The following is an 18,239-nucleotide window of genomic DNA, read 5'->3' on the forward strand; positions in this document are numbered from 1 at the left end:
GGTTTTTTGCTACATTGCAGACAACTCATAGTTGTATCAACTACTGGCTACTTGATTTATAAAAGTCTGCCAATCATAGACTTTTTAAATAAAAAATTAACTAGAGACAATATGACTCTGCCCTCAACCAACTCATAATTTAGGAAGAAATTTGTTTGGGGTCAGGGGTGAATGTTAAACTAATGCCCCAAACAAGCCACAAACATGCAAGTCTACCAGACTCAGATCCTCTAGTACAGGAAGAACTTCATAGATAAGGAAACCAAGGTTCAAAGGAATTATATGACTAAAGTAACCTTAATAGTATTTTAGGTACTAAAATAGTCAAAGCAGTATTAGCATCTAGATCTCCTGAGGTAAACACAACACAGGTATGTACTGCAAGTATGAGTTCAGGTGGGGAAAAAAAAGAATATTTTAAAAATTAATAAAAAAAAAAGAAAGAAAAAATTAAAGAAAAAAAGAAACACAACACAGGTAGTCAAAGGCTCAGGGTAGTACATGGAATTATGCCAAGGAACTAGGGCACTCTTGTCACAACTAATTTTTTGTGGTTGTTAGGGGTAAGAGAGTGAGGAAGCTCCTTTAATAAATGCTGACTTGGCCAACAAAAATAAAGCAAACTGCAGAGAGTAGTTGAATAAACCCTACCCACTCAGTGTCTGCTAATTTTAGTCCTTTTAGAATAAATGATGTTACAAGCTTCAAAGTCAGGATATAAACTTCAGTGCTACTACTTATTAGAGTGATCTTGAGCGAATTGCTTAAGTTCTTTGAGCTGTGCTTTTCCTAACTATAAAATGTGGTAATTTATACTTGATTTGGGAGGATAATATGAGATAATGTATCTAAATTGCCTAGTATATAATAGGCACTTCCTTCCATTCCTTCCCTCTTCCCTCCATTCTTCCTTGTTAAAGACAACCTGCTTAGTCTCAATAAATAAGTGTATAATTCACAGAGATGAATTATTATCATAACCACAATGATTATTCCTAACTTCCCAGGGTGGAAGTCTATTTTCCTTCTCCGGCAAGCTACCATTTGTGTAACAGAACAATAAGGGCACATCATGGATTATTTTCAGTTCCAATGTACTTCTTTCTCCCTTGGAAATCATTAGACTTAAGGAAAAGAAAGGTATGACCAGAGCATCACAGACTTATACTGATACCCAGTTCATAAGTCAATCCCCAAAATCATATTAATAGGCTTAAATTTCTGAAAAACATATTGATATTTAAAGGGAGGCAACAGTGACTGAATTAACACTAAAAGAATTTAAACTCTATTATTATGTAAATTTTATCTAGGCATACATCTAAAAATCATTTCAAAATGTTTAGGAAATATTCCATCAAGGCAGGAACTATATATAATTTTCATTTTTACTCTAGAACCTACTTAGAAATTGTAACCAAGAAAAGAAAATCAATTGTGAAGCAAAAAATTTAAATATCTGTTTATATGCAAAGTAGGAATTAAATTTTGTTGTTTTGGTAAAACAACACAAACAGTATGAAAAAAATACTAAAAAGAAAGCTTTAATTTCAAATTTTAATTCAAATAACTTCATGAATAATTATGAGAAAGAAAGGGGATAGGACATTAACCCTTATCAAACACTTACTAAATTCCAGGTAAATATCTATGTATTTTTATATGTTATCTCATTTAATTCTCCCTAAAACTTACTTTATCTTTTCCATTTAATAAGGAAACAGTTCCAGAAAAATTTAAGCTTTATCGTAAAGTCACAATATAAGAGACAGTATGCACTATCTAAAGCTTGTTTCCTTGACAACAATCTAAGCGCCTGAAACAATGATCAATTTTTAATTAGTGGACAACAATTAGCACTGTCTAGTATTTAGAAATCTTCCCTCCAGAATAAAAGTTTCATCAGTGACATGGTTGGTAAGTGGAAGGCCAGGCAAGCTAAGGGAAGGACTTGTATTTTGTACCACTGTAAGGGGCCTCATTCATTTTGTAGTTTTAAAGTCCATGGCACCAAGTTGGAGTTCCACAGTGCAAAGACTGGCCTGCAAGCAATGTCAGTTAAGCACCTCACCAGAAACCATCAAGATCTATCTCAAGAGCAACAGATTTTTTTTTTTAAAGCAGGATATAAAGAAGATTTTCTTCCTTTGCAATCTATCATTCAGGGATGAAATACTTGGCAGGAATAAGCAAAGAAAAAAAGATGCACAATATTCATGAATACTTAAATACAAAGTACTAGTCTAGGCATTTCACATTTGTATTCTCAACATGATCCTAACAATACTGTATATCATAGTATTTTAGTTCCATTTATACAGATGAGACAATAACAGGCTAAAAGAAGTTAAATAATTTGCCTAAGATTGTAAGAGCTATGATGAGGATTCAAATATAGGTCTTTTCCAACATAAAACTATGCTCTTTCTTCTATACCAGACTACATCACAAGAGAATGCAGACCGAAAGTATACTCCACTCTCCTTTAAAATGATCACAAAAACACTTCCAATGGGCAGAAGGACAAAACAAGTTAAAACCAAAACCTGCAAGGGTTGTTGAGCTTGCCTATGTTGCCACAATAAATTTTCATCAAGAAAATCTCCAGGTCACTCCATGGATTAAAAATGAATTACAACTATAGGATTAGAGCAAGGAAGCACAAAAAGACACAGAAAATAGGTTTTGGTATTAAATATTACATGAGCCCCAAGATCCTAATTCATAGTTAGCCAAACACAAGCCAGGAGACAAAAACTTACCAGAATTACAGGATACCTGTTGTGGGGGTGGGGGTGCCTGATGTGTTAACGTCTGATGCTGATGGTTCGGATGGTGCTGTATGTGTTGATGTGGAGAGGGGTGCTGGGGGTGAGGGGACTGGAGCTGGCTGTGTTGCTGTGGGTGCGGTGCTGGGTGCTGGGGACGCTGTGGTAAACCATGCGGTCGATGGGGTGGATGTGGAGACGGCTGCGTGTGCATCTGGGGGTGGGACAGTGAGACTTGTGCAACCGAATTACTGCCTGTGGTGTTGAGGCCACTGGCATGACTATTGGACAGGCTGCTTTGGTTGCTGTGTGGGTGAGAGCTCACTGTACTGCTAGGAGAGTGCTGATAGGAACACGAAGTGTGGGATTGCTGGGAAGATTCAGAAGGGATGTTCATCAAACCTAAAAACAGCCAGAGAGAGTAAGATCATTTATGGTTAGATTTCAGTTGAATTTTATGACAAACATTTGCAAAATTATTTACAGAGCAAAAACATATGTTGTCAAGAAGCAACACGGTTCAGATTTAACGAGTGTTTATGCAACATCCACTATACACTGGGATCTGAGGTTCCTGAGGAGAGTTAGAAACATTATCCCCAACTCTCGAATAGCACATGGTCTAGTCGAGAAGACAGACATTTAATAAGATTATGTCCAAAAATATAATTAATACAGCAAAAGTATACAGAAGATTATGGAAACTTTGTTCCTTGCCTGTTCAGCCAGAAGGAGATCAAGATATAAAGAAGCCTTCCTTAAACAGACAACAACTGAGTTGAATATTGAAAGACAAGTAAACGGTAGGAAAAAAGTGAAAAAGGTGTTGGGTCACACCCAGAATGGTTTCCTATAGGCATGAAGACCAAGGCTTTGACAGAAGAAGAGGGGAGAAATAAAAGTCCAGTTATTTCTGATCTCTTATCATTGGCGACTCCAAAAACCTTAAGGCCAAAGTGGCTAGGATCCTTAAGACTAAGCAAAACAAGGCATTCATCTCCATTATTCTTTTTAATTACTATTATGGAACATTCTTAATACATATACAGTTTAGGGGTTACGAGTGCAAACTTTATAGTATCAGAAAGTAGGAGATCAAAGTCTCTGCACTGCTACTTACATACTAAGCCACAATTACCTATATAAATGGGCCAGAAAACAGCACCTACTTCAGAGTTATTGTGAGGATTAAATGCCATAATGCAAGTGCAAGCTGCAGGATGAGCTCAGTAAATGTTAGACGCTATGACAGTGATTAGGCCAGAAGTGCCTAATGCTAAAAAAATTTATTAAACGAAAAAGAAAACCCCACAAGATAGTGTCAGTCAATAAAACAAAATTTGTAAAAAAGATAAAATTATTCTCATATTTGTCATTAATAGTAAAAATGTACTTGAGTACACTGTAAGATAACCTTAAAACTTAACAAGTTTTTATAGGTAGAAGAATTAATACTATTTCTTTGCCTTGGCCCTGGAAAACAGTCATTTATAGGGAATCTACAAGGTATTACAGTAAGATGAAAGAAGGCAGTAATCGCATTATCTATTTCCAATAAAATCCTAATTTTGGGGGGTGTTTTTTTGTTTGTTTTATTTTGTTTTTGTGAGACAAGATCTCACTCCATTGCCCAGACTAGAGTACAGTGGTATAATCACACCTCACTGTAACCTCCAACTCCCAGGCTCAGGCAATCCACCTGCCTCAGCCTCCAGAACAGCTAGGATTATAGGTGTGCACCATCATGTCTGGCTGGTTTTTGTTATTTTTTGTAGAGATGGGGTCTTGCCATGTTGCCTAGGCTGGTCTTAAACTCCTGGCCTCAAGTGATCCATCCACCCTGGCCTCCCAAAGTGTTGGGATTATAGGCTCAAGCCACTGCACCCCCTCCAAAACCTAGCATTTGATAAGTTTTGATATATGATCTACACCAACATTTTTTTTTTTTATTTATTTTTTTTTCTTCTTTAACAATAAATCTTGGTGAGAATACACCAACATTTTTAATCTCAAATTATTTTTAAATAAAATAAAATTGCCAGGCATAGTGGCTCACGCCTATAATCTCAGCACTTTGGGAGGCCAAGGCAGAAGGACTGGTTAAGGCCAGGTGTTCAAGACCAGTCTAGGCAACATGGTGAGACCCCCATCTCTACAAAAAAATTTTAAAATTAGCCAGGCGTGTTAGTGTGTGCCTATAGTCCTAGCTACTTGGGAGGCTCAGGCAGGAGGACCACCCAGGAGTTGGAGGCTGCAATGAGCTATGATGATGCCACTGTACTGCAGCCTGGGCAACAGAGACCCCCATCTCTTAAAAAGATAAGTAACATAACATAAAATAAAATACCTTTATAAAAGCCAAGCACTCTGAAAAGAAGAATTTGAAAAACCACTGATCTAGTCTAATAATTTTTATTGTACAAATGGGGACACTGAGGTCCAGAGAGGTGAAGTTAACTCAGTTGACTTTATGATAGAATCTAGACTAGAACCCAGAATTCCTACCAATGCTTTTTTGTTGTAGTGTGATGAAACTGACTTATAGGCTTCAAAAATTGTCACCATTGTTATTTCAAAGCCAGTATTTTTCTATTATGATCACCAAGGTTGTACTTGCTTAGCCAAGTCTTCTATTAGTTCTTTTCATACTTTTGTAGATAGAAAATTTAAGACAAAATTGAGAAAATATATGAATCTTACTTTAAACTCCAAAACCAGAAAAAGCCACTTCATGTACATACTATCAATATTCATCAATATAAATAATATTAGTATACAATATTAACTTTCAGAGCTTGTGACAAGTATTAAATGCAAACTGCGTAAGGACAGGAATTTTTGTCTACTTTGCTCACTGCTGTGAACAAGCAGACTCTCTGAGTTGGGGTGCTATAATTTGAATGTATGTGTTCCTCCAAAATTCGTTATGTTGGAAATTAAACCACAAGGTGATGGTATTAAGAGGTAAGGCCTTTAGGAGGTGGATTAGGGATTAGTATCCTTATAAAAGGGCTCAAGGGAACTAGCTAGTCCCTTTTGCCCTGCCATCTCTTCTGCCATTTGAGGACACAGTGTTGGGCTCCATATGAGAACACAACTTGAAGGCACCATCTATGAGGAACGGGCCCCTTGCCAGACACCAAATCTATCAGCTCCTTGATCCTGGACTTCCCAATCTCCAGAATTGTGAAAAATAAATTTCTGTTGTTTATAAATTACCCATTCCAAGGCATTTTGTTATAGCAGCAGGAAAGGAATAAAATATGTGGTATAAATACTTAATCTGCCAAATAAGTAACTAGGAAATGCTTCAAGAGAATTCCCAACAATTTCTGACTAGCATTCTGTAGGGAAAAGATAATTCTACATTTTGATCCTATCACATGACTCTGATTAAAATTAAACCAGCAGCTAATGGGACATGAACACATTATAGCAACAATCTAGCATTTGGCTGAGATGCAATACTGCATCTCAACTAAAATCACTTTTAGTATTAAACTCTGATTTAAGTATGTGTGTAAAACAATGACCCAGAGCTTACCACTAGCTTACGTGTCCATGTATAAGTGCCACACACGCAATCACAAATTTGGTGCTACAACATTCCAGTAACTATCATCTTTGCTAATAACAGTGAGAATAAATGCAAGGTACATCTATTCTTGTGGTGCAACATGTGCTACTCAAATACTTTACATGCCAAACATCGCTAATTAATCATGGCAGTCTTTCCCACATAGCATAGATGCAGTGTCAAAATTCTCCAACACAATGCTCCAGGACACCACTAGTAACCAAGCAGAATAGGTATGCAAGATGAAATTTATCTTCCATTTTTGAGCTATGACATAAATATATACACAACATAAAGGCATGGGACATAATATAATCATCCAATTCTAATTATGATGATAATAAGATTAAGAAAGTATAACAATGGTTGTGTGAAAGTAATTTTAACACCTTTTTTCAATAAACATCTATGTTTATAGAAAAGATATTAAAAAACTCACCTTGTTGACTAAGTGACTGCTCAAAAACTGACTTATAAAGACTCCGAAATGAGGCACTAAGATCTTCAAAATTATATTCTGAGAAAAGAAGTTGCTTGTCTCGTTCTGGAAGGTTGTACTGTGGCTGCTGCTGAGGAGTTAATGATTGAGAGACTGGTTCTGGATGGTTTGTCACCTAACATTAAAAGAAAACAAAACTAATTCAGTGGCTATATGTTATAATTTGTTTGTTAAATAAAATATATAACTGCAAACATTAGTGCCAACATTGGAATCCCAAGGAAACAAACTTTTCTGTTTTAGGCTTTCCCATCCTTTGTTAAGTTGGGTACACATAAAAAAAGAACAGACAGCAAAATTGTTAACCTGGATCTTAAAGAACTACAGAAATACTAATCTAACCTCCTCCACATTTCACAGAAGAGGGGAAAGAGTTCAAAGAAGTTAAATGACTTGCCCAAGATCATACAAATACACAAATAAGTGATGAATTAGGCTTGGAATTCCCCCCAGTTTCTGTAGAATCTTCATCTTGATTTCCATAGAAGCAATTTCATCTCAAACACCACTATACTATGAAGCTACTAACATTTCTTTCATTTATTCAATTAATCTTTAAGTATGTAAACTCAAATGTGAGTACTATGACTCAGATGTACAGCATTGTGCAAAGCAACAAGGAGCTTAAATAAGCCTAACTCATCATTTTTAGGGAAATTTTTAAAAATGAAGAGAAATGAAGAGGTAAAAAACAAAGGAGATTCTGAAGAAGACAGAACAGATCAGGGCTTCAACCTATGCAAGGGGGAAAAAAGCACCCAAAACATCTTAAAAATAAAAGTTATCTTTGAAGGCAGCATAACCAGAAATACAATTAATAAAAAATGATCAGCTGAATTTCTTAACAATTACATGAAAGGGTGGTAAACTACCATTTGTTTAATGTTTTGAAAAATGAAGGCATGAACACTCACTAGAAATTCATGTAGCCATTCAAAATTATGCCCATAAGGAGTCTATAACAACATGAGAAAATATGAATTTTACATAGAGGACTAGCTCTACTGTTGGCATCCTAGTAACATTATATGTCACCACAAAGGCCATATAGGCAAAGCTCCATGGCAGGATGATCTAAGCCCTGGTGGAACATCCCGTGATTCTCCTGGAACATGGGATGGCAAGTTGTTTTATGAGGAGCAAATTCTCATGTGTCTTCCCTATCCTGCAGATAGTAGCCATGGGGTAGTTTCTTATCCACTTCTCTTATCTTTCCAGAAGTTGCTAAGAAACAGTTTCTCATCTATCTCCTTGGCTATGTGAGGCATGGAACTTTCTGCCTTATTTCTTGTGGTACAGCTGCAGGTTATAAGACTGCTTAGCTGCAGTATGGAATTTGTTCCTTCATTACAAAGTAACCTACTACTCATGTAGTCTGTCATCTGGTCCTCTGTCTTGGTATTGCCAAGGATGAGATGCAGGAAGCTGACACCACGCTGATTGGCTTATACAGTCTGCATAAATAATAAAACTATCTCAATCTACATGGGCTCACTGTGGCCTTACAGGCTCTATCTATGAATATGTGACAAACCCAACCAGCAGCTGCCACTGCATTGTTGCTTAAGGACTGGTTGACCGCTTGACATTTTATTATTATATGAAAATAGCAGTCTATCTTTTCTTATCTACTTATCTATTCATTTGAATCAGGGTCTTGCTCTATCACCCTTGCTGGAGTGCAGTGGTGTCATCACAGAGCTCACCGCAGTCTTGAATGCTGGGCTCAAGCAATCTCCCTGCCTCAACCTCCCAAGTAGCTGGGTCTACAGGCATGTGCCATCACACCCTGCTAATTTTTCTATTTTTTGTAGAGACAGGGTCTCACTCTTGCTCAGGCTAGTCTTGAACACTGGGCCTCAAGCAATCCTCCTACCTGGGCCTCTGCAAAGTGCCAAGATTACAAGCACCAGCCACCATGCCCAGCCCAAGCTTTTAATAGGAGAGTTTAAGCTTCTTACATTTATTGGCATAATGAACATGTTAGTTCTTACTGTCAACTAGTTCCATAAGGGCTTCTTTAATTTTCCCTGTTATTATATTTTGTGATATTATTCTCTGTTCTTTGACTTCTTTTGGTCAAGATTTTTAACATTTAAATTATTTTAAAAAGCAACTTAAAAATCATTAAATCTCTGTTTAGTTTGCCTCAATGCTCCAACTAGTCTTTTTATATCATGACTTCATCATTACTGAATCTTTAATTTGATTCACCTCTTGATCAGTTAAGTAATTTGGGGGGGGAAGGACACATGAAAACAGGGCAGGATACTTTCTAAGCTCTGCATATCAAAGAATGTCTTTCTCTTGCCTTCGCAAATAAAACACTGGCTGGGCCTAACATTTGTTATTCCAAATCTATTCCCTTAAAACTCCATATAAAGTGCTCCATTATCTTCTGGCATTTAGTATTATTGAAGAGAAGTCTGATTTGTGTTTCTTTATATGTAACTTACTTTTTCTCCCAAAGTATTTATATGGGTGATTACTTCTGAAATTTTAAAATTTGCCATAATGTGTCTAGATACAGTCATCCCTCAGTATCCACAGGGGATTAGTTAGAAAGATCCCCCCACCCAGGATACCAAAATGCACAAATGCTCAAGTCCCTTATATAAAATGGCATAGTGTTTGCATATAACCTATGCATATCTTCCCATATACTTTTTCTTCTTTTTTGGAGCCAGGGTCTCACTGTCACACAGACTAGAATGCAATGGCACAACCATAGTTCACTGTAACCTCCAACTCCCAGGCTCAAGTGATCCTCCCACCTCAGCCCTCATAAATAGCTAGGACTACAGGCATGCACCAGCACACTGGGCTTTTTTTTTTTTTTTTTTGTAGAGATGGGGTTTCACTATGTTGCCCAGGCTGGTCTCAAACTCCTGGCCTCAAACAGTCTTCCTGCCTTAGCCTCCCAAAGTGCTGTGATTATGGGCATGAGCCACCACACCCAGCCCCAATTGCTTTTCACTTAGACGCAGAACAAAGTAGACCAAAATATGTAATTTAGTAAAATATAAGTACCAAATTATAACACTATCTAGGTAAAATCTGCTCTGCTTAAGCCTGATCTACTCACTAAGTTAATGAATTAGTGAGAAATACACGTCTTCATTTTTTATTTGCATTCCAATTACACTTAGTTGAGTTTTAAGTACTAAACGAATACTCAACAAAGATACCAACTTTACCAAGACTTACCGGAGTATAACTATGCACACTTCCAACACTGTTCAAATTAACAGATGCCAAACTCTGGTCTGAGAGACTGTTGTTAAGGCTACTGCGTGGGCTATCACTACCATCCTGATCAGTGTTGTACAATGTTACCTGAAAAGAAAAGCAACAACTGAGTAAGTAGTTCTTACTATAGAGAGTTCTTTTAAGCAACCCTACAAAAATGCAACCAAGCATGCGTATGACAGTAAGACATAATTATCAGTGATCTTTCCTTTGGTGCTTACCTCAATATCATGCCCCTCATCAATAACTCCATGTTCACCATGAAATAATTTTCCCAAAACTCTCAAACTAAAGGTCATAAATGTCCAGAGGTACATAAATTCAATTTACTATGAGGTATAAGTAGTCCATAAACATTTAATGAGAGGATTACAGATTTTTACTGTTAAATATTTCTATACTGCATAATTTATTTTTGATCAAGCTATAAGCAAAACTACTGCTCTGTCAAAATCTTAGGCATCAAAAACTAGTTTTCAAAAATACCACTGATATCAGTGTTTCAACACTGAAAATTTGAGACTTAATTGCCCAACACATTCACAAAGTCATAAATATGACCTAATTTTTAAAAGCAATATGCTAATATATGCATTAGATGTGAACTGTATGCCAAATTATTAACAATGGTTATCTGGCAGGGGCTAGGGACTCCTGAAGACTTTTACACTTGATAGTGTACATTTTTATAGTGCTTTAGTTTGTCTATAATAACCATTGTAATTTTTAATTAGAAACTTAAAAAATGTATTTTTAAAACAGAAAAACCATCCTTCAAGGTTCTGTTCAGATGCTACAATCAACTTTCTTTCTATGCTCCTACTTTTATCAGAACAATTAACACATTTGGCTTTATGGTCTACCACCACTAGACTGTTTGCTCCTTGAGTTCTCAATAAGCAAGCACAAACAACATAATGTTTTCTGCTCAGTATACAGTTAATAGGTATTTGCTGAATTTAGTAACCAATTGATCATGCTTCTTCTGTCTGTGTTGAAATAAGGATCATGCTCAATGCATACTAACATTTGTCAAAAGAGGCGGAATATATGAAAAACTAGGCATATATCCCTCTATACTTAAGGCAAAGCTAAACTGCTCCACACTGACATCAGCTAGGAACAAATAAGTGTCTAAGAAATACATAGGGGAGGCCGGGCGTGGTGGCTCACGCCTGTAATCCTAGCACTCTGGGAGGCCGAGGCGGGTGGATCGCTCAAGGTCAGGAGTTCGAAACCAGCCTGAGCAAGAGTGAGACCCCATCTCTACTATAAATAGAAAGAAATTAATTGGCCAACTAATATATATAGAAAAAATTAGCCGGGCATGGTGGCGCATGCCTGTAGTCCCAGTTACTTGGGAGGCTGAGGCAGCAGGATTGCTTGAGCCCAGGAGTTTGAGGTTGCTGTGAGCTAGGCTGACACCATGGCACTCACTCTAGCCTGGGCAACAAAGTGAGACTCTGTCTCACAAAAAAAAAAAAAAGAAAGAAAGAAATACATAGGGGAAAGAGTATAAGAAAAAACAAGAATGAATAAAGAAAACTCTGGCCAAGATTTTTCTTGTAAATACTTCAAGTATAAATTTCATAAAAGTCAACCTTATGGACTCCTAGGAATAATTAAAAAGTTATTATACAAAATAGTATCAACAAAGTATAAGCATTCCATAGTGATTTACGTGGCTGCTCATTCTCTCCTGTCCATGCATAGTTACCTATCTCTCAAGCCAGAACTACTCTCCATTATCTTAGACAACTCTTTTTTTTATTTGGAGGAAGGATAAACTTTTTATTAAGTATGTTAGAGTAAAGTACACAAATTATTTTATTTATTACAAAATGGGCATATATACATGTAATCACACAGATCAAAGTATAGAACAGCAGTTGTCAAACTGGTCTCAGATCCCTTTTCTGTATTAAAAACTAAGAACCATGGAGGCTTTTGCTTATGGTTATAAATCAATAATTGGTCTATGAGAAACTGAAACTCAAAAATTTTAAAATTTTTATTAATTTTAAAATAACAATTACATGTTAACATTAAAAAAATTTCCCCAATAAATAAAATGAGAAGAGTAATAATTTTATATTTTTGTAAATCTCAATGTCCAACTTAATAGAAAACAGCTAGATTCTCGTATCTACTTCTGAATTCAATCTGTTGCAATATGTTATTTGGGTGGAAGTATAAAGAAACTTGGTAAAGGGAGGAATATTTAACAGACTTTTCAGATAACTGTCTTCTTTGATAATACACCAAAACACGGCAAGTGGCAACTTTTTAAAGATTGGTTGCAATGTAGAATCTTAGACCATAACAAATTTTTCATCCTCTGTTTCATTAAAAAATTACATTTGTTACTATCACCACCAACCTCACTAGAAAAATCCTTTTTTTAAAGACTAGGAAGCTATCAGACTCGCTGAGGTGGATATAAGTTTTCTAACATTCTACTTTTTGCTTAAAAGTTAAAATTTTATCACTGGCAATAGATATTGTCAATTCTTTTCCTTGAAGTGACAGACTCACTTTGTTCATCTTCAAGAAAACATCTGACAGATACCCAAATTAAAAAATCACTGTCAGCTGTTCTTTCAAGTAAAAACCGTGACCGATGAGCAAAGCAGCTAGTTCAGCTTCCAACTCAATCACACAAATGCTTTTCCTTGAAGCAACCACTGTACTTCCGTTTGTAGTTAGATGTGCTCTATGCATATCCCCATTTCATTATACAGAATATTAAGAAGACATGTACTCAAAGGTCATGACTTAATAAAACTATTTTCCTGCTTTATCAAGGACATTCTTAAGTAAAACTAGCATTTTTTTTTCATTTAAACTGAGGGTGACAGTGAAGAATACAATGACTACTAGTATAGTTAGGTGTCACCACATTAATTTGTGCTTAGGTGCCAGGAGGTTCATATATCATTGCTTTTGCTGCATCAGTGAAAATGCAAATATAAAGGAAAAGACAAATAATATATATCTTATGGAAACAGTTTTGACCTCATTAAACTCCCTACAAAGGTCACAGTTACCCAGGTGTCCACAGATTACACTTTGAGAATCATTAATATACCACATCACCAGTACCCCAGAAGCCAAGCACATGTACACTCCAAATCATCATTCACTTGTGGATAACAACAAGTCCGTTGTTATCCACATCTCCTGTGCCAGGTAACCACTATATGGACTTCTATCACTATTAATTGGCTTTCCTATTTCTGAACTAAGTATAAATGGAATCATACAATGTATATCCTTTATCCATGGCTTTGTTTTCCACTGCATTAATATCTGCTCTTAAAAAACAAACAAAAAAATCTGCTCCTAATATTTACTATTCCCTCCTTTACTTTTTCAAAATTTATTTTTTTTTGTCTAATTTATCACTTATATTTATGACTTATTCATCTGGAATTGATATTCTTGCACAAAAAGTGTGATTTTTCCATTGATGGAGCACCATTTGTTGAAAGACATCACTGAATTCTGTTCCATGAGTCTGCTTATTCTTATATCAATACCACCCTTTCAATTATAGGTCTAATCTTGGTATTTGGAACTATAAGTCCTCCATCTTCCATCTTTTTCTTCAACATTTTCTTCAACTACTGCTGGTAATTGGGATTCTCATTTTTATTTTAGGACCAGGTTGCCATTTCCTACCCCCACCCCCGCCCTCACCCCAAGAGCATTTTGAGATTTTGACTGAGATCATTAAATCTGTACATCAATTAATGAAAAAATGACTTTTTTATAGTCTCTTGAATAAAAATTACATACCTATTTATTTATATCTTCCTTTTTCTAATTTTTATAGCATTATGTGTAGAGTTCATCTTTCATTATTTTCTAGGTATTTGATGTATTTGAATGCTAAATTAAATATATTTAAATTAGAAAGTAATAATATAAATATCTTTTAAATTTTATTTTTAAACTATCTGTGGCTAGCATACAGAAATATTGTTGATTTCTAAATGAAATACTAGTATCCAAGAGACCTTGCCAAATTCACTGATTAATTCTAAGACTTTATCTGTAGATTCTTTTAAATTTACTATGTAAACAATCATGTCATCAGTGAATAATGAGAGCTTTATTTCTGCCTTTCCAAACTTTATTGCTTTTTATTTCTCTTTCAAAACTTCACTGACAAGGATCTCCAATATATCAAATAGAAGTGCTGACAGTGAATGTCTTTCCCTTATTCCAGACCTCAGAGAAAGTTTTCAGTATTTTACGATTTAACATAGTGTTTGCTGTAAGTTTCTTTGTAGATATCCTTTATCACATTAAGGAAATTTCCATATATTTTTGGCTGACTAATAGTTCTCAATTATGAATGGTGTTAAATTTTAATAAATCTTCTCCTGAGATGAGGATATGATTTTTCTTTTTTCTATCAAGATGGTGAATAGCAACACTAGAATTTTGAGTACTAGACCTACTTTGCATCCCCAGAATACAACAAATGTGTTTGTGATATGTTACCTTTTTTATGTATTGCTGGATTCAATTTGCTAATATTTTGTTTAGAATTTTAATACTTATCGCTCATGAGACTAGCTAAAAATTTTGTTTCTTGTAAAGTCCTTGTCAAGTCTTGCTACTTAGGCTATGCTGCTTTATAACGCGAACTGGGATATTACCTCTTAATTCTCTTAAAGAGTGTGTATAAGATCAGTGTTATTTCTTCATTAAATATTTAGAAGAATTCATTGAAGCTACCTATGCCTGAAGTTCAAATGAAGGAATATTTTGAATTATGAGTTTAATATATATGAAAGTATTCATATTTTATTTTTATGCCAGGTGTTTTTGTTTTTTTGAGACAAGAGTCCCATTCTGTCAGCTGGGCAAGAGTGCAATGGCATCATCATAGTTCACCGAAACCTCAAACTCCTGGGCTCAAGCCACTTTCCTGCCTCAGCCTCCCAAGTAGCTGGGACTACAAGTGTGTGCCACCATGTCTGGCTAATTTTTCTATTTTTTGCAGTGATGGGGTCTTGCTCTTGCTCAGGCTGGTCTCAAACTCCTGGCCTCAAGCAAGCCTCCTCGCTTCAGCCTCTAAGTTATGCCAGTTTTGATAAGCTATTTTTGAGGATTTTGTCTATTTCATCCAAAATTTCACTTCATTTGCATAAAGATGTTCTTACTATCCTCTCATAACCTTTTGTTGTTGTTGTTGCTGCTGTTGCTGAGACCAAATCTCACTCTGTTGCCCTGGTTAGAGTGTAGTGGCATGATCATAGCTCACTGAAACCTCATATTCTGGGGCTCAGGAGATTCTCCTGTCTCAGCCTCCTGGGTAGCTACGACTACAGGCACACACCAACATGCCTGGCTAATTTTTTCTATTTTTGGTAGAGACGGGGTCTCGCTCTTGCTCAGGCTGGTCTTGAACTCCTGACCTCAAGCGATCTTCCACCTCTGCCTCCCAGAGTGCTAGGATTATAGGTGAGCCACTGTGCCCTGTCTCATAACCTTTTTCATTCTGTAGAATCTACAGGTATCTTTTTCATTCCAGATATTAGTATATTGTACTTCTCTTTATCAGCTTTAATACTAGTGCTTTACCAATTTTATTACCTTGACATGACATTATATCCTATCACATATGGTATAAGGACCTTATAAAAGTATACTTTTTTCTTCTCCCTATGAAACTCACAATATATTTTTTGTTATTTTTGCTTTAATCAGTCTATTACCTTTTAAAAAGAGATTTAAATAAGGAAAATAATTCAGCTTTATATTTATCCATATAGTTACCATTTCTGGTATTCTTCATTTCTTTGTGTAGATTCAGATTTTCATCAGGAATATAAATTATACATATATTAGCTTGCTTAAAATTATCCTCACAGCTCACTAATGCTTTGTTTTCTTAAGTCTTTTTTCTGTTTCATTTTAGATAGCTTTTATTGTTATACCTCCAAATTCACTAATCTTTCCTTCTTTAATAACGTATCTACAGTGTTTAATTTGTGCTTAATCCCATCTAGTGTACTTTTCAACTCATACATGGTAATTTTTATCTCTAAGAGTTTGATTTTGGTTTCTTTTATCTTCCATGTGTCTACACAACATGTCCAATGTGTCTTTTAACTTCTCCCTAAAATACACTTATAACTGTTTTAATATCCTTTTCTAAACCATTTCCATCATGTGTGTCTTTTCTGGTTCGGTTATGATTGACTGATTTTCTCCTCATCATGGGTTTTTTCTTACTACTTCTTTGTCTGCCTGGTAATTTTTATTGGATGGCAGATTTTCACCTTGTTTTACAATGGACCATTTTTGTATTTCTATAAGCATTCTTAAGTTTTGCTCTGAATCATAGTTAAATTACTTGACAACAGGAATGATGTGCTGATATATGCTATTATACAACATGGATGAACCTTGAAAACATTCTAGTGGAAGAAGTCAGACACAAAAGTGCATATATTATATGATTCCATTTATTACAAATGTCCAGAATAGGCAAATCCATAGAGTTAAAAAAAAAAAAGATTAATAGTTATCAGGGGATGTAGCAAAGGTGTTAAAGTTAGCATTACAGTGACAGCTAACAGATATGGGTTTTCTTTTTTAGATGATGAAAATATTCCAGAAATAGATGATAGTAATAGTTGTGCAACCTTGTGAATATACTAAAAGCCACTGAATTGTAAATTTTAAAATGGTAAATTTGATGGAATGTGAATTATATCAAAAAATTAAAATGTTTTTTTAAAAATTCTAATATTGGAAACAGTTTGATTCTTTTGGGGTTTGCTTTTAAAGTATGAAGGTAGTAGGTAGCGCAGCATTTTGATCTAAGACTAATTTTTTCCCACTATTAAGGCAAAAGCCTTCTGAGTACTTCACCCAATATTCTGTGAATTATGAAGTATTCTATTCTGATGGGAACAGGAACTATGTCTGGCTTTACAAGTCTCATGACTGTCTACATTAATGCTTTCAGGTAGATCTTTCCACAGTCTGAGGTAGCTTCCTCACTTATGGGCTTTCAGTACCTACTGAAGACTCAAGAGACTCTGATTATCTCTGGAATTCTGTCTCTGTTCAGCTCTCTCTCTGGTTCTCTGCCTTGTGTACTCTATATAGACAACTTGGTTTCCATGATCTCCCAACTCTACCTCTTCAACTCACGGAGACCTCTGTGTTCCAGCAATTGTGCTTTGAAAAGTTTCTCTAGGAGGTAGGCTGGGACAATTGTAGAGCTCATCTTTGTTCACCATCTCTCAGGGATCACTGTCCTTTGTTCCTTGAGGTCTAATTTCTTGAAAACTATTGTTTTATTTTGTTCCTTTTTTCAGTTGTTTCGGGTAGCAGAGTAAATCCAGACCCAGTTATTCTACTACAGATGGAAGCAGAAGTCCCTATCAACTTTATTAATCTTTACAAACAATCAACTTCTCATTTGTTGACTTTTGCTATTGAATATGTGCTTTCTATTTCATGGACTTCTCTCATTTTTATTACCTTCTTCCTCCTCCATCTTTAAATTTGTTTTGCCCTCTTTTTCCTAGATGCTTAAATCATTAATATCCAACCTTTGTTCTAGTCTAGTACATGTAATTAAGGCTATTAGTTTAACTGTATTACACAGGCTTTGATATGCTACATTTAAGTTTTTCATCAGTTCAAAGTACTGTCTAATTTCTATCATGTTTCTTCTTTGCTCTACGTGTTATTTAGATCTATACTGCTTAAAACTTGCAAATTTTGAGGGAATTTTCTGATTATCTTTTATTATTATTTATACCTTAGCTCCACTGCATTGGAAAATATACTCTGTATGATGTCAGTCTTCTGAAATTTGTTAAGACCTCCTTTATGATCTAGCATAGATCACTATCACATGATTAATTTGATAAGTATTTCACGTGAACTTAAAAATATATATTCTCCAACTGTTGGGTGTATTCCATATATGTCAATTGTGTCAAATTTCCTAATTTTCTAGTTCAGATCTTCTCTAATGGAATTTTTTTTGTTTGTTGTATTGTTTTGGTCTGCTTGTTCTATGAGTTAGAGTGAGACAGGTCAAAAATCTAGCACCACAATTGAGGATTTATCCATTTCTTTTTTTAGTTCTGTCAGCTTTTGAGGCTATGTT

At 35.4% G+C, this 18,239-nt stretch overlaps 1 protein-coding gene across 6 annotated transcripts in view; it reads right to left on the bottom strand.

Moving 5' to 3' along the window:
- The window catches only part of FOXJ3 (forkhead box J3), a 141,378-nt gene that overhangs the window by 12,913 nt on the left and 110,226 nt on the right, over positions 1-18,239 (bottom strand). For 5 of the 6 annotated variants that reach the window (XM_020290055.2, XM_075997124.1, XM_020290054.2 and 2 more), the window contains 3 exons: positions 10,052-10,180; positions 6,785-6,959; positions 2,763-3,170 (listed from right to left, as the gene is read on the bottom strand). In XM_020290055.2, the coding sequence (XP_020145644.2) occupies positions 2,763-3,170; positions 6,785-6,959; positions 10,052-10,180 (712 nt within the window). The remainder of the gene's footprint in view (positions 1-2,762; positions 3,171-6,784; positions 6,960-10,051; positions 10,181-18,239) is intronic. The other variant, XM_020290059.2, reaches the window with a different exon arrangement.

The sequence above is a fragment of the Microcebus murinus genome, chromosome 2 (assembly GCF_040939455.1).
Source record: "Microcebus murinus isolate Inina chromosome 2, M.murinus_Inina_mat1.0, whole genome shotgun sequence".
In the NCBI taxonomy this organism is placed as follows: Eukaryota; Metazoa; Chordata; class Mammalia; order Primates; family Cheirogaleidae; genus Microcebus; species Microcebus murinus.